The 22,636-nt window shown below is 32.4% G+C and overlaps 1 protein-coding gene across 3 annotated transcripts in view; it reads left to right on the top strand.

Moving 5' to 3' along the window:
• Positions 1–22,132, top strand: part of GKAP1 (G kinase anchoring protein 1) — a 78,681-nt gene extending 56,549 nt beyond the window's left edge. For 2 of the 3 annotated variants that reach the window (XM_037023522.2, XM_037023521.2), the window contains 6 exons: positions 6,514–6,666; positions 12,180–12,281; positions 15,963–16,026; positions 18,957–19,027; positions 19,518–19,595; positions 21,811–22,132. In XM_037023522.2, the coding sequence (XP_036879417.1) occupies positions 6,514–6,666; positions 12,180–12,281; positions 15,963–16,026; positions 18,957–19,027; positions 19,518–19,595; positions 21,811–21,858 (516 nt within the window). In that variant the 3' untranslated portion in view covers positions 21,859–22,132. The remainder of the gene's footprint in view (positions 1–6,513; positions 6,667–12,179; positions 12,282–15,962; positions 16,027–18,956; positions 19,028–19,517; positions 19,596–21,810) is intronic. The other variant, XM_037023524.2, reaches the window with a different exon arrangement.
• The last annotated feature ends 504 nt before the right edge of the window (positions 22,133–22,636 follow it).

The following is a 22,636-nucleotide window of genomic DNA, read 5'->3' as shown; positions in this document are numbered from 1 at the left end:
TTAGTTCAACCATTGTGGGAAGCAATACGGAGGTTCCTCAAACAACTAAAAATAGAAATACCATTTGACCCAGGAATTCCACTCCTTGGAATTTAACCGAAGAAAATAAGATCCCAGATTCAAAAAGACATGCACCCCTATGTTTATTGCTACACTATTTACAATAGCCAAGATATGGAAGCAACCTAAGTATCCATCAGTAGATTAATGGATAAAGGAGAGGTGGTACATATACACAATGGAATATTATTCAGCCATAAGGAGAAAACAAATCCTGCCTTTTGCAACAGCATGGATGGAGCCAGAGGCTATCATGCTCAGTGAAATAAGCCAGGTAGAGAAAAACAAGTACCAAATAATTTCACTGATTTGTGGGCTATAACAAGAAAGCAAAACTGAAGGAACAAAACAGCAGCAGGCTCACAGACTCCAAGTAAGGACTAGCGGTTACCAACGGGAAGGGGTTCGGAAGGGGTTGGGAGGGAGGGAGAAGGGGATTAAGGGACATTATGATTTCCACACATAATGTAGGGTTGTCAGAGGAACAGCACTACAGCACGGAGAACACGAGTATTGACTCCATAGCATCTTACTATGCTGATGGACAGTAACTCCAATGGGGTGTGGGTGGGACTTGATAATACGGGTGGATGTTCTAACCACAATGTTGCTCATGTTAAACTTCCATAAGATAGTATATCAATGATACCTTATTTTTAAAAACCTGTACTGTTTAATTACCACAAATTTGTGAATTTTCTTTTGTTTTTTATTGATATCTAACTTCATCTCTTTGTGGTCAGAGAAGATATTTTACATGCTATTTATTTTTTCAAATCTATTGGGGCTTCATTTGTGGCCTCATTTTGTGGGCTATCCTGGAAAATGTCCCATGTATACTTGGGAAGGATATGTATACTACTATTGTTGGGTATAGAGTGTTCTGTATATTTCTGTTAGACCTGCATGGTTTATTATGTTGTTCTAGTCCTCTACTTCCTTACTTATCTTGTGTCTGTTAGTTCTATTTATTACTTTGAGTGAGGTATTGATGTATTCAACTACAACTGTGCAACTATTTCTCCCTTCTGTTCTGTCAGTTTTTGCTTCATCATAATTTTGTGGTCTGTCATTAGATGTGTAAATGTTTATAATTATTTTTTTTGCTGTATTGTATTTTTTATTGATTTTAATGTCATTTATCTACTGTAACCTTTTTTTATTTAAAGTCTTTTGTTTGATATTAATGTTGCCACCCCTGCTCTCTTTTGGTTATTGTTTGCACAGAGAATCTTTTTCTGTACCTTCACTTTCAACCTATTTGTGCCTTTGGATCGCAAGTGAGTCTTTTGTAAAAAGCATATAGTTCAGTCATGTTCTTTTTATCTATTCTGTCATTTTATATCTTTTGATTGGAGAACTTAATCAGTTTACATTTAATGTAATTTCTGATAAGGAGAGACTGATTTCTGTTATTGTGCTATTTGTTATTATATGTCAGACAGCTCTTTTGTTGCTTGTTTCCTTCATTACTATCTTCTTTTGTACTTATTTGATTTTTTTATAGTGAAATTATTCAAATCCTTTCATTTCCTTTTGTGTATATTGTACAACTATTTTATTTGTGTTTACTATGGGGATTACATTGAACATCCTAAACTTGTAATACTAATTTGAATTTATAGCAGTTTAACTTCAATAGCATACAAAATTCTCCTTTACACTGCTCTTCCTACCTCTTGCAGTTGTTGTTGTCACAAAATTACATCTTTACAATTTGTGTGCCCAAAAACATAAACTAAAAATTCTTTCAAATGCAGTAACCTCTTAAGTTATGTATAAAAAAAGATTTGGAGTTACAAACCAAAGTTCTGGCAATAGAAGCTTTTACACTAATTTTTTTTCTTTAATCATATTGGCCTCAAATCATGTAGAAAACAAAAAGTATAGTTAGATACCATTGTTACAGTAATATGAGCTTCTAATTTCCCAAGTTAATTATTTTTAAGGTGTGTATTTCTCTATATGGCTTTGAGTTACTGTCTAATGTCCTTTCTTTTTACATTGCCTGAACTTCCTTGAACATTTCTTGCAGGGCAGGTCTAGTGGTCACAGACTCCCTCGACTTTGATTTATCTGGGAATGTCCTGATTCCTCCCTAACTTTGAAGGACAGTTTTGCTGCATATAGGGTTTTTTGTTGAAAGTTTTTTCTCTTAGCATTTTGAATACATCAGCTCACTAACTTCTGGACTTCAAAGTTTCTGGTGAGAAATCTTCTGATGAATTTTACTGAGAATCCACTTGTATGTGATGATTTGCTTCCCCTTGCTGCTTTTAGGATTTTTTTCTTTGTCTTCTGAAAGTTTGACTATATTATGTCTTGATGTGAGTCTCTTTACTTGGAGGTTTTGAGCTTCTTGGATGTTTATAGTCACGTCTTCAACTTTGTGGAGTTTTCAGCCCTTATTTATTCAAATATTCTCTCTGCCTCTTTCTCTCTCTCTCGTTCTTTTAAGTCTCACAATGTGAATATTGGTCTACTTGATGGTGTCCTGCAGGTCCCTTAGGCTCTGTTTGCTTTTCCTCAATCTTTTCTGTTCTCATCCTGGATCATTTCTATTGTCCTATCTTTGACTTCACTGATTCTTTCAATTCTGCCTGCTCAGCTTTGCCTTTGAATCACTCTAGTGAATTTGTCTTTTTAGCTCTAGGATTTCTTTGTGGTATCTTTTAAGGTTTTCTATCTCTATTTGGTATTTCCTTTTTCTTCATGCATCATTTTTTAAATTTTTTTTCCACACCTACCCTTACTTCTCTGAGCATCTTTAAGACAATTCTTTTAAAGTCTCTAATATAACTTCCAGAAGTCTTTTTGAGGGAAGGTTTCAATTTTTTTTTCTTCCAATGGGCCATACTTTCCTATATGTATGCCTTGTGATTATTCTTGTTGTTGAATGCTAGACATTTGAATTTAATAATATGGTAACTAGAAATCAGATTCTCTTCCTCAAGGATTGCTGTTTTTTTATCTTTGTTTTTTGATATGTTGTCTGTTCTGAGGATCAGTGTGAGGTAGAAACTTAATGTCTTAATTCTTTTCTGAGCCTTTTGTTGGGCATGTGCAGTCACTTTTTTATTTTCCCCTCATAGGCAGATGTTCTTGAACATCCTAGTTTTTAATGTCTGGACCTGAAGGTGGAAAGCAGAAAACAGTATGGGGAAAAGAGCATCAGCCCTTTAAATCCTTTGAAAGTACCTTCAGCTAGAGGAGGAGGGGCTTGCAACAGTTTAGGTAGTGGGGCAACTACCTACCCTTTGTCTGTTTGTGCCTTTGTGATCAGAAGCAGCAGTGACCATAGCACCAACCCCCTTATTTGGAGGACAGGGTCCTTTTTGCCCACCCTAGCTTCCATAAAATGTGTGCAATCTGCTCCAGGAATAAGCACACTGGCTAGGGGTGGGGAATGGGTAGCTGCTGCTGTGCTGAAAGCTGAAATTGACCAAAGTTAACCTCAATTTACTATCCAAGTTTTCCTTTGGAAACAAGCCTTCAGCAGACTCCAGAGTTCCAAAATATTTATTACATCAGATAAATTCCTGGTACTTCCTACTCTGCCATCTTCTCAGAATCATCTTCTCTGTGATCTGTTTTAATTTTTGTGTATGGTATGAAGAAAGAGTACAAATTCTCCTTTTGGCATATGTATATCCAGCTGTTCCAGCACCATTTGTTGAAATAGTCCTGTTTCCTTAATGAAGTACCTTGACATGTTTTTTAAAAAAATTGATCATAAATGTGAATGAAGTCTTATGTTTAGACTCTTAATTATGTTCCAGTGATCTATAGGGCTATACTTATACATAAACACCATACTGTCCTTTTCATTATTTGCTGGGCACATAATAGGTATTCAGAATTTGAGTTAATTGGAATTGGCTAAACTTACTGAAGAATCAATGTTCTTACATTTGCCAAATTTGAGATTTTTTCTTTTTCTTTTGAGGTGTCAGAGGGAGGGTTATGGTTGATTTCTTTTTGCTTCTTTTTCCCATATTTTCTTATCAGGATATCTTTTGAAAAGTTCCATCCTGAGGGAAAAAAAATCGTATCTCACTAATCCCCTTTGTGATAGGCATTAGGCATGCTGTAGTGGTAACAGCTGTCAAAAAACAGGACGCTGGCTAGAACTTCAGTCCTTGGAGAAGTGAAATCCAGAAGCTGATTAGTTGCCATTATCATGGTATTCCTTCCATAGAAGCTCAACATTGTTTTAAGCACTGTATTTATTGTTTTAAAAAATGAAATCTTACCAGAATATACTAGAAGTCGTTTATGAAGTCGTAGGCTTAGTGATATATCTGTACCACTTGGCAATAGAATGACTAATGGACAAGTTATATAACTTTCCTGAGGTCACAATTACTTTGTGGGGAAAAATTATTGCTCTATCAACGTCTTATTGTATTAGTGAGATTCAGATGCAATATTTGTGGAAATGCTTTGCAAAATGTAAGGGACTCTACAAATATTTTAAATGTCATTTGTATATTATTAAGCACTAATAAACTTGTTTTTCTTTCAAACACTTTTTAAGATAATGAAGGGAAAAGGATAAGCAGGCATTGAACTGTTGGGTCATATGCTTACAAATACAATTGAAATGGGTTAAATTGGAAGTATTTTTGTTCAAGAACTCGGGACATAGGTGACTTCAGTGGGAGCGAGAGGAACACTTTCCTCACTCTGTCTTCATGATGGGAAATTGGAGAGGACATGCTACTTGTATTGGAGAAAATGTAGGATTTCTTATTTTATGTAATTGAGTAGCATGTGATAAAATCTTATCTCCCTTTCATTGGTGTGTGGGATTTATGTAAAAATTATTTTTTAAATATAGTGTAAAAAGTTGAGCATTACAAAGCTATAGTAATCAAGGCGTGTAATCAAGGTGTGGCACAAGGGTAGACATACAGATTGGCAGAATTGCATTACAACTCCAGAAAGAAACCCTTACATTTGTGTTCATTTGATTCTGGACAAGGGTGCCAAGACAATTCAATGGGGAAATAATTATCTTCTTAACAAATAATGCTATAAATCCAAACATAGAAGAATGAATTTGGGCCCCTTCTTTGCAACATACACACAGAAAAAGCTCAAAGTAGATTACAGACCTAAATATAAGAGCTAAAATTATAAAACTCTTAGAAGAAAATATAGGAGTCAATCTTTGTGACCTTCATCAAAATTAAAATCTTTTGTGATACAAAGGACACCATCAAGAATGTGAAAAGACAACCCATGGAATGGGAGAAAGTATTTGCAAATCATATAGTTGATAACACATTCGATAGAATATATAGAGACATTTGGTAGAATAAATAAATCTTAAAACTCAAAAATAAAAAGCAACCCAATTAAAAAGTGGGCAAAGGATCTGAGCAGACATTTTTCAAAGAAGATCTGTAAATATCCAATATGCACATGAAAAGATAGTACCATTAGCCATCAGGAGATACAACTCAAGACCACAATGAGATACCACTTCACACCCACTCAAGGGGCTATAATAATAAAAGACAATAATAAATGAGTGTTGGTGAGAATATGGAGAAATTAGAACCCTCATACACTGTTGATGGGATTGTAAAATGTGGCTGTTTTGGAAAACTATCTGACATTCTTCAAAAGGTTAAACATAAGAGTAACCATATGTCCCAGCAGTTCTACCTCTAGGTGTATACACTCAAAAGAATTGAAAACATATCCACACAAAAAACTTGTGCATGAACGGTTATAGCAGCATTGTTCATAATAGCCAAAATATAGAAACCCAAAATGTCCCATCAACTGATGGAGAAATTAAATGTGGTGTATCCACTGATGAGATATTATTTGGCAATCAGGAATGAAGAAAATGTTATATGTACACTATATAAATGAAGAGCATGCATGCTATAATATGGATGAACCTTGAAAAAAATTTTCTAAGTGAAAGAAACCAGTCACTAAAGACCACATATGGTCTGATTCCATTTATATCAAATGTCCAGAATAGGCAAATCTGTATAGAAAGAAAGTAGATTAGTGTTATTGGAGGGACAACTGAGGAGAGGTATTAAGAAGAAATGGGGAGTTACTGCTAATAGGTTCAGTTTCTTTTGGGGGTGATGAAACTCTTACAGAATTGATTGTAGTTATGGTTGTACAACTCTCTGAATATATTAAAAAATATTGAATATATGCACATTAAATGGGGGAATTGTGTAGTATATGGATTTTAAAATTTAAGTCAGGGAACACCAAACAAAATATGAAGAGAAGGACATTTACAAATTGTTTATAAACAATTCTCTATTGTTTATTTTCTGGAGATGAAGAAGAAACTGATTGTCTCCTAGTTAAAAAAATGAATTTTTCTTTCATTCTCTATCCTTCTAATGGCTGACTAGGTTTACTTAAATGCATACACTTTTGTGTTGATAGTAAATCATAATTCATTTTTGGCAGGAATTGAGTTCTTCTCAGACTTTATCACATGGTGGAGGATTCTTCAATAGACTGGAAGATGATGTTCATAAAATTCTTATTAGAGAAAAAAGAAGAGAACAGCTTACAGAATATAATGGAACAGATAATTGTGCAGCTCATGAAAACAACCAGGCATGTAAAATAGAATAATTCTCTTACAGTCACAATGAAGTTAAAATGCAGTTTCTCTTTTTGAAAAAAAGTAAGCCATGGAATCCAGTATGATTATATAAAGTTACAGTTTTGAGATATTACCACGTATAGATATTTGTATTTAAAAATATGAGATACTTCATTGGTGAATATTAATTGAGCATGTGCTGTATACTAGGTACTGTTAGGCACTGGTGTAGGGCAGTGGGAATACCAAGATGGATAAGACCATCCTTCCCTTAGAGTAATGGGGAGAGGAAGAGGTGGACCTATAAAGAGGATATCATTAAGCATGATGAAGGCTTTAAGAGAGGTATGAACAATAAAGAGATTTTGAATAGAAAAGGTAATAGATCACTACTTGGGTGAATTGTGAAAGGTATATAAAGTGACATTTGGGATGAATTTTGAGTGATAAATAACTATAAGCTAAGCAATGGAGAAAGCCTAAAGGAGCTGCAAGAACAAAGGCCCAGAGCCATGACAGGCCTTAGATTGAATATTCAGGAAACAGAAAAATTCTGCATCTAAGACATATAGAGTCAAGTGAGTGTGGGATAACATGACTAGAGAAATTATAATCATGGATTTAGATTATAAGGATCCTTTGATGTGAAACTAAGAATTTTTATCCTGTATACTAGGGGTTGCAAGCTATGGCCAACAAGTTAAATCTGTACAGTCCAAGCAACCATGTTAACATTTATGGTTAACGTACTTGCTTCCTTTTTTCATTGACTATCATTCCCCTTTGTGGTCCATATCATCTTATTTTTTTAAGCCATCTCAGATCATTCTTGGATGGAAAAAGTGATACTTTTTCAGTGAGTAAGTGTCTCAAACCCTTTGTAGACCCAAGTTGTGTATATCTAAGTTTAAAATGATTAAGATTAATGATCTAAATAAGACCAAAGTGATAGTGCTGTATAGTAGAAAGAGAAGTCTGAAATCAAACCTAATCCAAAATATAGCTTCTGCATCTTATCATCTGTGTTGCATTGGGATGAAGTCAACCAATTTTCATGTATTATTATTAGGGAAATTAGCAACTATGATTTAAAATGTTTATCAGAACATGTTGTACACAGTATGCATTTAATAGATAATTGCTTTTATACAAGGTAGAAAATGGTTAAGTCAAAAAAAGGATATATTGATAAAGTACCATAGTAATTCACAAGAGTGGAGATCAATGATAGCTTTCCTAGGAGAAAATAGCTTTTGAATTAGAATTTAAAGGAAGGTGGAATTTGAACATGTAGAGGTGTGAGGGAGAAGAAACTGGAATATTATGAAAAAAAATATGTAGGCAGCAAAGAATAAACCAGTTAAAATTAAATGAAAGGATCATAGAGGAGCATAGTATAAGTTTGACAAGATAGGTTGAATACTATTGTGGAGGAGCTAAAGGCCTTTATGATTTAGTCAGTAGATAGTAAAGAATTTTTAAAAGTGTTTTGAGCAAAGTACAAAGTTTTAAATGGTAATACTAATTTCAACTTCAGTGCCTAGGAAAAATGAAGGTGAAGACAAGTGATAGGAATTAGACAGTACTCAGCATTGTTAAGGATATGGAACAATAGCATACTACTAGTGGTTGTGGAAATCGGTATAATAATTTTGGAAAAAACAATTTGGCATTAGCTTTTTGAGTTTAAGATGATGGGTAAGACCATATGTTCTAGAAATTCTGTGCTGGATTAGAACCCAGAGAAATGAATGAGGTACAGCTATACATAAAAAGATGGATGAATACCAAAACATCCTGTTTAATGATGTTTAATGTCTTTTGAATCAAGTACAGTGTCCTTGACCTAACAGTTAAAATCCATAAGCTGGCCTTTTCAACCTGAAAGTGTGAAGCCATTAGCCAGACCTGAAATCAATTTAGTAGATTGCTACTAGCACTCAAAACAAACAAAAAAAGTATATGACATCTTATTAATATTTTATGAAATTTGTTTCTGTATGTATATGTATGCACATACAACATACACACATGCACATACACTGACATTTATGTGTATTCTAGGTCATGATATAAAATATTAATGTGGGTCACTGTCAAGTTTGAAAACATTGTTCTACTGTGTAGCTTCAACCTAAATTAACTTCAGCTGAATTTGCTCCTAGATATATTTTTTTTCTCCTAGCTGGAGCAGAGCATTCCTATCACTTTTTTCTTTTTTTTCCTCAAGATTCAGTTCACCTGCCATCTTTTCCAGACGCTTTCTCCCACTGCCCCACCCCAACCCCACAGACCAAAATCAGAAAATCTGGATATGATCTTTCCTTCTTTTTCTGCACCCCATAGCATTTTTTTTTATGGCACATTTCACAGCACATTTTTATTATCATTCTTCAGAGATTGCAAGTCTCTTATGAACATGGACTTTATATTTTAACACATCCTTTCATCCTCATTTTAGTACATTATTTTCTACATAGAAGATAATTTTTAAGTTTATTTCTGAAATACAGGACTTGATAAAAATAATGTATATTAAAACAGTATCATTTTCTGTCTTAAAAAGTGATTGATGTTTTTTCAGAAGTTTTGGAAACTACTGATAAATAGAATGAATAAATGATAATGGCAAAAATAAATATATGAAGGCTCACTATTTGTTAGACACTCTATTAAGTACTTAAAATGATTATTTCATTTAATTCTCATAGTTAACTATGAAATTGATAGATATTAGCTTCAATTTTCAGGTGCAGTTAGAAAAAATAACTTTTAATCCCATTCAACCTGGAGAAAACTACTGATATTTTGTGATCTCACTTTTCTATGGATATGTACTTTTTCTCCCAATAACATAAAAACTATTATATTGATAACTTTTTAGTTAAATGCAGACAGTGAGCATTTCAGGTCATTCAGTAATAATTCTTATACATTACATAATTTAACTTTTAATAATTAAATTGCTTTCAGTTACCCACACTGAGAAAAAAATATTTTAAATGTAGTTTGTTGTAACACTTCTTTGCTTAATATTGAGACTGTATACTTTTCATGTTTATTGGTCATATGCCTGTTATATTTGTTGTGACTATTTTTTCATTTACCTTTTGATTTTGTTACAGTACTTTTGGAGATTTTTTCCACCAAGTTTAATCTGTCAATCTTTCCTTTGAGTTTTCTCCCTTTGGTATTATGTGCAAAAGGGCTTATTTACTCAAAGATCATAGATATTCATATTGATCTAGATTTTATTTTAACATTTTTTTCAGGATTATAATAGTATTTTATCTTATTCAGTGATATGCGCAGTATAAAACAATTTTGGTAAAAGGAAATTTTTAAACAATAAAGAAATCTTCCATAATTCAGGTCCTAAGAGAGTTACTAAAATTTTGGTGTATGTCCTTCCAGAATTTTTCTTTTGCATATGATATCACAATTTGGGGATCATGTGAATATATGTTATAGTCTGTATCATTATTTTTAGTTACTTCAGTTTTCTGTTTTGTAGTTTACCATATATTTAGTCTGTATTCCTACTGTTGGTCATTTAAATTGATGTCCAATTTTTTGTTTAATAAACCTGCAGTGAACATTCAGATTCTTCCCCCCTAAATTATCTGTTTCAGATAAACTCCTAGAAGTGAAAATCATAGCTTTATTAGTTATTTTTCTAATTTAGATCTACTTACCTGTTCCTTAAACTGGAAACATGGATTGAAGTGTGCATCTTCCTCACTTGCCACATTCAGTCCCTCATCAAATACTGTTGATTCTGCTTCCAAATAATTTCTCATATGATACTCTTCCCTCCACTTAAGCCACTTCCACCCTAATCCAGGGAATAATCTTTGACGTGGGTTTACAGTAGCAATTAAAGGGTCTTTCAGCCTTTCTTTCCCCACTCTAATCCATTTTCCACACAGCTGCCAAAGTGATCTTATAAAAACATAAATTTACCATAAATGTAAATCTAATACTCTGCTCAGAATCCTTCACTGCTTTCTGTTTTATTCAGAATAATATGCAGAGTGTTCTTACGGTCTGCAAGACCTTTCATGATTAGGCATCTACCTGTTTTTCCAGAATCATCTTGTACTATCTTCTTACGAAGCTCCAACCACTCTTGGCATTGGCCTCTTTTTTCCTTCAAATTTTCTAAGCTCTGTCCTGCCTCAGGGCCTTTAGACATACTGTTCCTTCTATGTGGAAAGCTTGTACCTGCACTGGTTACCTAACCAGTGTTTATTCATCCCTCGAGGTTCATCTTAAGTGCCACTACCTCAAAGAGAGCTTCACTGATCCACTCATCCACATTATTCCCTTTATAGCACTTTGCTTCTTTGAGTTTAAGCCTTGGTTTCTAATTGCAGCATGTATGTTACATCTGCCCTCTCCACCAGATGAATCCTGCAAAGGAAGAATCTTTTCACTTCTTTTCACCATTGTACACTCAGCACCTAGCAGTTAGGTGCTCAGTAAGTATTTTCAGAATAAGTTAATGTTGCTGCATTACTCATTAGATAAATAGAACCAATTTATACTCTTAACAAACGTATGACTTTGGGTTTGATTTTTACATTTAAATTTATTTGGTATATGGTACAAAATGCAGGGATTTAACTTCATTTTTTTCAGTTAGTCATTTGTCTTGTAACCTACCATTCTGTAATTCAGTCTTTTCTCACTTCTTTAAAATGCTGTGTTTATATTACAATAAATTCTTATGTCTTAAGTCTCTTCTGGACTTTCTTTTCTGGTACATTGCTCTGTCAACCTAGGTGCCATGACCACACTACTTTAGTTATTTTTACAGTATAGTATACAATTACTTGATAGGCAAATTCTTCATCATGTTAACTTTTTATTAGTTTCTGTTTTGTGTTCTCCCAGATGAAGTTTTGACTATTTTGCTAAAGTTCCAAAGAACAAAACCCTATTGGAATTTCAATTGAAATTTTATTAAGTTTACAAAGTAATACTCTTTCCATCTACAAACATATTTTGTTCTGTGTCCTTTTCAGTATTTTCTAACTTTCTTTATGGATCCTGAAAATGTCTGAATTTTTGCTACTGGGAGGAAATGGTTTTTCTAGTTATATCTTTGACCTGCTAATTACTGACACAGAGAAAAGCTATTTACCTTTGTTTTCTGTTACTTCATATATTTTTGCATAAGTTTTTAATTCTTGTGGGTTTTAATAATAGCAACAACTTGTCACAGAGTATTTTTAATATGTTTTTTCTAGTATAGAAGTAATTATTACAAGACCCTGGTATTTTTCTATGTTATTTTTGTAATTGAGATTTATTATAAGTATCTTATTTGCTTGCACTGTATGTAATTACAATTAAATAATTGAGTAGAAGGAGAAATGTAGTCAACAGTTTAAGGTTGCTTTAGGATTTAATTAAAATCAGGAAAATTGGGATTTTTCCTCTTAAATTTTTCACAAAGGAATATTGTAAACCAGACTTGGCAGAACTATCTAGGTTCTAAATAGTGTTTTTATCTTTTCAGGAAGTAGTTCTGAAGGATGGAAGAATTGAAAGACTAAAGTTGGAACTTGAAAGGAAAGATGCTGAAATCCAGAAGATGAAAAATGTCATCACTCAATGGGAGGTTTGTATTTATTTGCTATTATAAACTAAAACAATTCTAAAATTTGCATATTTTCTCTTTTCTTGAATGTAAGTATATTTTATATTTGATAGAAATACTTCTATTTAGGTTTTTAAAGCTTATTAATGATAATACTTATTTTTTTATCATGGTAAAATACATATAACATTAAATTTGCCATTTTAACCATTTTTCAGTGTACAATTTAGTGGTAGTAAGTTCCTTCACAATGTATAGCATCACCACTGTCTGTTTGCATAACTTTTTCATCATTCCAAACAAACACTGTACCCATTAAGCAACTCCCTATTTTCCCTTCCCCTGCAGTCCCTGGTAAACCTGTAATCTCTCTGAGTTCCCTTTTTCTAGATACTTCATGTAAGCGGAGTCATACAATATTTGTCCTTGTGTGTCTGGCTTATTTCACTTAAAACATGTAATGTTTTCAGGGTTCATGTATGTTGTATATATCAGAAGTTCATTCCTTTTTTATGGCTGAATAATATTCTGTTGTATGTGTATATGCCATCTTTTATTTATCTGTTCATCTGTTTATGACACTTGCGGTGTTTTCCACCTTTCAGCTACTGTGAGTAATGTTTCTATGAATATTGCAAGTATGCTATGAACAGTTCAAGTATCTTGAGTTCCTGCTTTCAATTCTTTTGGGTATATAACCTAAGAGTGGATTGCTGGATCATATGGTAATTCTATATTTAACTTTTTAAGGAATCACTGAACTATTTTCGAGTTTCCTGCAGCTGTACTATTTTACATTCCCATCAGCAGTGCCTAAGGGTTCTAATTTGTCCATATCCTCACCAACACATGCAATTTATACAAGTTATTTCAACCACAAATCTACTTTTTGCTCTCTTAATTCCTCCCTTAGGCTTTATAAAAACCTCTTTTTCATCTCAAGTGTCATTCTTTTTTGACTAATATTTATTCACACAACAGTTATTTATTTCATGCCTATAATGTGCCAGGTACTTTTCTGGGCCCTGAAAATGTAATAGTAAAAAATTGTAAGTTGGGTTCAGCCCTGATGGTTCTTACATTTCCCTTCCTCCTGTACTTAAGCCTTTAAAGATCATTCCCACTAAGCCTTTTTTGGATTACACTTTGCTTTTGTTGGGCATTTAGCATATGTTAGGCACAGGAATACAAAGATGATTTAGCAAGAATCTCGTAGTCTAATGGGAAAGATAAATACGTAAATAATTACAGCACAATGTAAAATTTATCATTGAGATTTGACAGAGTGCTCCAGAAGCATGGAGATAAGAGTGAATTAATTGCTGCTATTGAAAAATGGTAAAGATTTCACAGAAAAGATGATATTTTCAGGTAGAGAGAATCATGCAAAAGCATGGGAGTATAGGAAATACATTGTTGCTGACTTTCAGAGAAGGAAAGTTGTAGAAGGTGAAATTGGAGATGTTAATCAAGCTTAGAATTTGAAGGCCTTTGGATTTTAGAGGGAGTAAAGTCTTTAGAAGGGAAATGACATGAGAGTTGTTTTTGTGTAATGATAATGTACATAGCTAAGGCCTGGAATGAAGATTGCCTGGCAAAACAATTAACAGGTATTAACAGGTAAAACAACAGGTAAGAGGAAGAGCACATTTTGAACTGGTTTAGGCAAAGGAACTAATTTAAGATCCCATTTTGTACATGTTGAGTTTGAAATAACTGTAGATGTAGGCAAACGTGTTCCAAATGCAGCTAGACACAGTGGAGTCACAACATATGTGCACTTACCAACTTCAGTGCTGTCTTTTTTATGAAATTAAAAACACTAGTAAAAACTGTGTATTTCATTTGTGCTCTTTACTGTAAGTTACATGGTACTAGTATTTTATATATTTATGTTTTTATAGATACATTTACTATTCAGGATTGTATGTAAGATTATGCTATTTTTATGAGTACTATAAAGAATTTTTGTGGGTAATTTTGCTTATTTGCAATTTTTGCTTTATGAGCTGACTTTAGACCGTAAGGCTGATAGGGGAGGTGCCTCCATGTCGCTGATCTGGACCTTGGACAAAGGGTTGAGCTAGAGATAGAGTTTGGTGAGATATTAATTTTGTTTGAAGCCTTGAGAGTGAGAATTTCATAGTAGATATGGTTTCATATTCACAGTGGATATATTTCTATGTTCATAGGGAATATAGTTGTAGTTGACTGTATATGTTTTTCCTTTTAATATTTTTATTTCCATCTGACTTATCTCCCTCATTCATTTCTAGGCTTCTCAGAAGTCCTATTCCCTTTATATGTACTATGGTGCGTCTTCTGTTCATTGTACTGTCTGCAGTATTACTCAGTAACATTACTGATTTATTATCAGCAATTTACTGGATACAATATTTGGTGAAAGCCATATTTATTTGACTTAATTTAAAATACATTATATTTGGAGCAAAGCAGGTAGTCTTGAGTGATATGCTCCCAGACCAGGAAGCTGCTATCCTAGGAGGAAATCAAAGCAGTAAATTTCTTGTAAATAACCAGGAAGACTAATAAGAAACTTAATGTCTCTTCAAAGATAAACATTTTGGGACAACTTACCATGTGTGCATCCCTAGCCCTTTGTCTCTCAACTGCCTATAAAACCCCTAGACAACACACCACCCTGGGACACTCTTGTCCCCTCCTGGCCTGAGCCAGGAGCTCTGTCCTCTTGCTTTATCTCTAAATAAAAATCTCTGCCTTGCTCTCCTAAAAATAAATAAATAAATAGAATAGAATACATTAAATTTGTTTACAAGAAAGATTTTTGAATCTGGTAATTTCTGTACCTATTTATATACATGTTGAGAGAAGAAATGATAAGTGTTTTATACTGATCTGTTTTCTTTGAGTTTTGTTTTATATGTACTGTTTTTTCTAATGAATTAATGTATGAAACATTTATAAGTAATTCAGAGTGTGTTATATGTTAAATAAAGATAATTTGGGGGGAAATTTCCCGTAATATGGATGTTAAGGTGAGAATGTAATTCCTCCTGTTCATAAGTGTATAATTGTGTCATTTAAGTGGTATGAGAAGAAGCTAGACCAATTGGAAAAAGAAGCTGAAAAAGAATTGAAAGATATTTCAGTGGATTACTAATTCATATCAGCCAAAAATGAACAATGTTTAGTTAATGAAATAATGAGATTATTAAAGTTTAAGGAGACAGAACTCTGCTATATAATTCAGTGATCACTACATGTATGTATCTAAAGTTAAATAAAATCAAACATGTATTTTCTCCAGGACCATTAAGTACATTTCCAGTAGTTAGTAGCTATGCAGATATAGAACAGATACAGAAAGTTCTAGTGTAGTAATGGACAGTCCTGGTGTAGAGCTATGAGTCATTTTTGTTTTAGTTTTCATCTATTTTGAATTACATAAGGGTTTTATTTGAGAAAAAAAGAGACACTTAAGGAAAATTTAGTATTATCCTGAGTTTTCTTTACTAATATCCCTCTATTTTTCAATAACCTACAATATTAATTTATATTATTTTAAGTAATAGTTCTGAATACATTTTCCTCCATTCTATTTCTTTCAAAAGTAATTTATGTCTTTGAGCAAGCCTAGATACCATAGTTCCATAAATTGATAGTAAATTATTAATTATATCATTTATTTAAAAAATTAAGTCTTTTTTCTTTGACCATTAGGCAAAGTATAAAGAAGTAAAGGCAAGAAATGCACAGTTACTGAAAATGCTTCAGGAAGGTGAAAGTAAGTGATTTGTATGTTTTTAGAATTTAAAGTTAATCTTTAAAAATATTTGAAGATAATTTTTCAGAATATATGATTTATTAACTCAACAAAATAAAAAGATTTCCCAGAGTGATACAAATTGGACTATTTCTGAAAATTTTATTATTAAAAGTTACTCTTATAGCACCTTAGTGTTAATACAAGTTTATAACTATTCAGGTAACTAAAATCATGAAATTTTCCTGAAATTAAGTAAAATCAATTCTTATAAATCATTGGACTACAGTAGCAGGAAAACAAGAACAGTGCTGAAGGTGCTGTTTTTTAACTGTTCGAGGAGAACGCCCATCATCATTTTAGGTTTTCCTCCTCTCGCTTCCCCACCACCTCATACTTTTGCTGCCACTGCAAACTTTTGGCTGTAGGTCGCCAGCAGGGAGCCAAGGAAATCAGTCAAAATTGATTAGAGATAATAAAATTAGTAAAGTTAATGTTAAATTGAAAACCTCCCACATCAGTTGCATTCCTGATTATGTATACCTCATGACACTTAGTGTTGAAAGTTCTATGAAAATTTTCCATTCATAATAGGAAAGGAAGTGTGTATTAACTTTTTAATATGAAGTTTATGCAGAAGAAATTATATAAACTATAAAAGACATAATGATAGACATGAATAAATGAGTAAATCTTCTGAATAGACAGAATTAAGTCAAATAAATAATTTTCCATGTTAATAAATATTACTAAAATCCAAAATATAGCTCCTGTGAGTAGTGGATAGTGCTTAAGAAATTGCAAAACTCATCTTGAAGAATAAGTAGGCAAGATAAAAATTGTTTCGAATATGAAGATATTGGGAGTAGAATTGTCTATCCAAAATTTAAACTATATTGTTAAAAAAGTTATAAAAACAATATGAGCAAAAACCAGAAATCATGTCTACTTAAACAAAATACACAGTCTTGAAGTAGATTCAGACTTTTTTTATAACTTTACTCTTTTTTTAAATAATGTGATTTAACTATTACATTGCTTTAACCACAGTGAAATAGAAGTTAAAGAATAATGTGGAAAGACATTGTTTGGACAATTAGATATTAACATCTTGAGATTAATTTAGAGCTGTGCATCTTACTGAGCTCCATGTGGATCATCTAATGAACAAAATTATTATAATAAAACAATTGTTTACAGGAAATTAAAGGCATCATCGAACATTGGATGCATGAGTTTTAAATATGTAAAAATGAAGTAATATTCCTTACTTAGGGAAACATTAGTGAAAAGTGAGAAAGTTAACTAATAAAAGCTTACTTTCAAAAATAGGTTATAAATGGCTACCAGTAAATAACTATCCATACACTCCATACTATAAACAACCCAAGCAGAAGAATTTTGTATGGGATTTATAAATTTCATTACATGAAAATTACAGTCCATTGAAGTATGCATGTGCTAGCATTTATAATGTAAATATAAATACAGTCAGTTCTGTTATAATGTAACACAGGTTCCTAAAAATCAGCAGCCACTGCAAAACCACACAGTTAAAACTACATGGTTTATGCAGGAAGTAAAATGAGGTCAGGAGTATTCAACATTCAAGAAACTTCATCAGTCACACATTAAGAAAAGATGGGAAATTAACGTGACCAGTAACACAGTTTTATATGTCAAAATGGTTGAACACGTAAGTACTACAAAAAATTTGGCACTTTACCTGGAAGACAACCTGAAGTATGCTTGTAGGAACAGCCTTTGAAAGGGTTGCGGCTTGTGTGTTACCATTAAATGATGGAGTGATGGAAAGTTGGTATGGTTCTTAACACACAGATAGTAGTAGTAGTTATTTGAGGTGTGTGCATGTGTGCACTTTTCATCGTTTATGAAATTGTGCGTAAGCAAATGCAGAATGTTCTATTCAGGTTGTCACTAATATGTCAGTTTCACTGAAACAACTTTGTGTTTTCATAAGCATTATAGGAAGATTGGCTATAATTGAAATACATAATTATTAAAAATCATTAGTTCTCAGTAAGTGTGTATAATTTTGGGGATGGAGGAGTAGAAAGTATAATTTATAAAAGTTCCCAAGTTGATTCTTGAGAGACTGATTTGTTTCTTGACACAGCATCTCTCCTTATTGCATATCATATTATAAACTATGAAAGTAAGTTTGACTTACAGTGCTATATTGGTAGAGTTGTGGTGATATCAGTACTCTTCTATATTTTAATATTCCCTCCTTTACTGATTAGTTTTACTGCAGTTTTACCACTTGCCTATCTCCTAGCTTGTTTTCAAAGTTAAGGAGTTAGCATTTCATGCATACCATGGGTTAACGAGGTTTTCAGCCATGTGGATATTTCTAAAGCTTAGGAACACAGGGCTCAAAATACTGACTGATCTCTTGCTTCCCCAAAAAGGAACAAATGGCAAGTTCTAAGAGACCACAGATGTATATGATCAGTTATGATCATATGAGTTATATTTATTTAATAGTGCTTTATTGGTATGAAAAGTAAGATACAAATAATTTTAGGGGGCACTTATAACATGCTCACCTTGACAGTTTAACAAAACAAAAACATTCTACATTGTTTTAAAAAAATTAGTTAAGGCATTTAAAGTTTATTGCCTTTGAGAAGTATTTTATTTTGTTGTGCCTTTGTCCTCTTTAGTGTAGATGGAAAATTAATCTTTCATCATAGTTGTACAGTATATATATTAACACAACAGAAAATGTAAAAATTCCCCCCAAAACTGGTGATAATGATGATCAGAATTTACCAGTGAAAAATAAGAACTATATAGAGTCTAGAAATATATTGATTCAGTGTAAGAACAATTAATTTTTGCCTGACTGCACTGCTGTCTTGGTCCCCAAACTATTGTTAAACTGTTTAATTGAAAAGGTTATACTGCTGTTTTTCCTTTTTTGTCAGTGAAAGATAAAGCAGAAATACTTCTACAAGTTGATGAATCACAAAGTATCAAGAATGAGCTAACTATTCAGGTAAGAAAGACTGTGGAATATACAGGACTGGTTTTCTTAGGCTATTCCTCAGTCCTGAATTACGAAACTTGACTAAACAAAAATACAACTAATCAACACTACAAGAACATGATATAAATTCTTCATTATTCTTATGTAATAGCAAACAAGTGAAGAACGTGTTTACGATGCTGAGGGAGACAGGTACGTCCTGAAGAACAGGGGAATATAAGATTGTATTTAGTTGATGGTAACTATGAATATAGAGATAGAAGGACAAGTAAAACTTATCCTGTTTTCTCCTTCCCATCTTTACTTGTAGAACAGTGAGCCCGTCCTATCTATCTTTAATATACAGCTGAGTAAAATTCCTAATCAAAATTGTGTGTGTGTGATTCTTTGATGCTCATTCATTCAGTAGTAAAAATCATCATTGTGAATAAGTATTAGGAATTGAGAGTATTTGCCTAAAAAGACCAAAAAAGTCTTTAAATTGAATATTTGGTTATAGGTGACTTCACTTCATGCTGCATTAGAGCAAGAAAGATCTAAAGTGAAAGTATTACAAGCAGAATTAGCCAAGTACCAGGTATGCTTTTATAATTTTGAAAATGTTTTCATCACAAATAGTATATTTTGAATAGAGACAATGTGAGAATAAATGCACTATTTTATTCTTAAGCCAAAATTTACTCACCAGACATACTAATAAATTTGTTATTGTTGGTCATATAATTTAGAAAATATTAAAGATATTCTATATGTTGGCATAACAGCAATAATTTTAAAGTAATTCAAAAACACCTAAGTACTACATAGATGACATGGTATATGTGCCTGGGCACCATATTAAAGGAAGGCACATAATGACATTTGTTCCATTTTTTAATCTTGATCACTTGGGTACAGCAGCATCTTCTAATATCACCATTATAAATATATCTTTTCCCCTTTTTAATTAATAAATAATATGTGAAGTGAAACTTTGAGACTGTGTAAATATCCTTTTCTTTTTACCCAATGGTTTTAGTATCCATTGATATTTGTATCAGTTACTATTTTGATGGTTGCAAAATAGTGATTTTTCTAATTCTATCATTTCTTCTGTATTTGCAAGATGGCATTCAGCATTTTTTTCCTGGATTAAGCAGTAAAATATATCAGTGCATTGTTGCAGTATGTGTGTATATGTATATGTGTGTATACACACACACATATATTTGTATGTACGTACATTGTCTAAGTCATGATATAAAATGCATTGATTAATGTGGAGCCATAGTCAAAAACTTTGAAAGCCACCACTGGTGGCCTAGAGAACATAAAAGTTGTTTTGTCCCAGTTTTGACTTCTCATCAGTCCAAAAAGAATTCCTTTTGCCTGGGAGGCTTTGAAAAGGATCCTTGAATTAATTTGTGTGTGTACATGTGTATTTGTTTTAATCTTACTGAAAAAACAAGGGAGGAGTTCTACCTATATAACATTGGAACCTATGTGTTGTGGGTATTTACCTTGTGGAAAATTTTTAGTAAATACTTTTATTTTCCTACTATCAGGAAATCTTGTTTTTAATATGTGTCATTAACACATGTTAGGACACACATAGCCGCCTCATACATTTTTCTCTGAATGAATCTTTGCAAAACTTTTATTTGGTCAGGAATTAGTAACAGCATTCTTAGACTTTTTTTTTTAAAAAAGAAAGAAGGTTGATGTAGAAATGTTTTTGATCACCAAGAGGGAAGTTAAAGGCAGAAGAAGGATGAAAGAAACAAAGTCAAGCTGCCAATATTATTAAATGGGTCTGGGTTTCATGTGTCCCTGATATAACCACACTTCAAGAGATGTACTTCTGCAGACAAGAACTAATTCCAAAACTTGGCTGAAAATCATAATTACTTGGGAACTTTTTGAGTTATAGATTGTTCAGCCCACTCCTGGTAATTGTAAATAAATATGTCTAGGACAAAGTCTAGACATCAGAATTTTAAAAATATTACCACCTAGGTGATTCTAATGATCAGTTAAATCATTGCCATAGTTTAGAAAAATGGAGGAAAAAATCTATAAGATTATAAATACATCAAACCATTATTTATGGTTAAAATGGGGGGTAGAGAGTTACAGATGATTTTAATTTTCTTCTTTGTACCATTGCACTTTCCATATTTCTAAAATAAGTATTTGCTTTTTTAAATTAGAGTAAGGCAGAAAATGTTATATTAAAAGTAATTAATGTAAAATACTTATCTTTTAAACTGCCTTTCTTTTTATTTGGCATAAGTCAAATACCATAGATGAAGTTTCACTTGGAGCAAACTAAATACAGATTAAAAATATCACTGAGAAATATGAAATTATACCCTACTTTTAAACCCACTAATGAATAAAATCATATTTCTAATGCTAATATGAACAAGGCTAGACAGAACTTGAATTAGTAATTGAATTACCCAAAAGGGTAATGAACTAAAATTGCTGATCATATGGAGCAAAATGTTAATTTTAGTATTGATCAAAATCTTTATTTTTTAAAATTCTGGGACAATCCAAATGAACTCAAAAAAATAATGGTGATCTTACTATGGCTAGACTGTTCAAATAGAAGTAACTGCTTCCTACAAGCTACTTTAACCATTTGTAAAAATAATTTAGTGTATGTACATACAAATTTGCAACAAACTCAAAAAAGATACTACTTCCTTCTCATACCCCAATGGTCTCATTTATTCTTAAAATGAAAATGTCCACCAAATGGTATTTCCTAAATAATTTGCCCTATTTTTTTTTTTTTCTTTTTGCAGGGTGGCAGAAAAGGGAAAAGAAACTCTGAATCTGACCAGTGTAGGTGATTCCATTAGCCTTTGAGGTCAACAACTAAAATTAAAACTTTCAGGGTTTTGGAAAAATGTATATATTTAATGCTGTGCAACTGCTAAACTATGCAGTTTTTGTTGAAGAAACTTAAAATGATTAGCTCACTAACAGTCTATAATTTTATGTCCTTTTGGCTTAAAGTGAAAAGAAGAAAAATTGAATTCCAGCAGAACTCAATTTGTTGTTTACTATCCATACTTCTTTTCACTTTAGTTTTTCATCAGTCAATAAAGTTAATTTACTCTTCCATTAATATGTTTGATTTTTAAAATTTAAGAAACAATGTTGTGAAAGTATTATTTCTGTTTATAGCATAATCAGTTAATTGGATCATGTAAGTTCAGTTCAGTGCACATTTACTCAGCACTTCCTGCATGTTAGACCCTATAGGACACACAAGATGACCAAAAAATGGTTTATATCCTCAAGTAGCTTATACTCAGGGGAAGTAGAAGGTGGGGTTAGTAAAGACAGCAGCAGAAATAATTACCATGCATATTAGAGTGTGATTATCACATTGTTTGGAAGTTGAGAAAACTTGTATGAGATATTTTTGGAGAGTAGATATCTTTTCAATAAATTTGTTGAGAGGTATTCCAGGCAGAAGGAGCAAAAGTTGAGGCTGAAATGTTTAAAGAATAGTCTGGCTTGAGGACAAAAACATGACACAGAAATAGAATAGAAAGTTTTGATGTTGGGGAGGAATGAGTGAGATTTTTAATTGGTATAATCAATTACTAGAATAATTAGTAG

This window comes from Manis javanica, chromosome 2 (genome assembly GCF_040802235.1).
Source record: "Manis javanica isolate MJ-LG chromosome 2, MJ_LKY, whole genome shotgun sequence".
NCBI lineage: Eukaryota > Metazoa > Chordata > Mammalia > Pholidota > Manidae > Manis > Manis javanica.
This window is presented reverse-complemented; position numbering and strand designations above follow the sequence as displayed.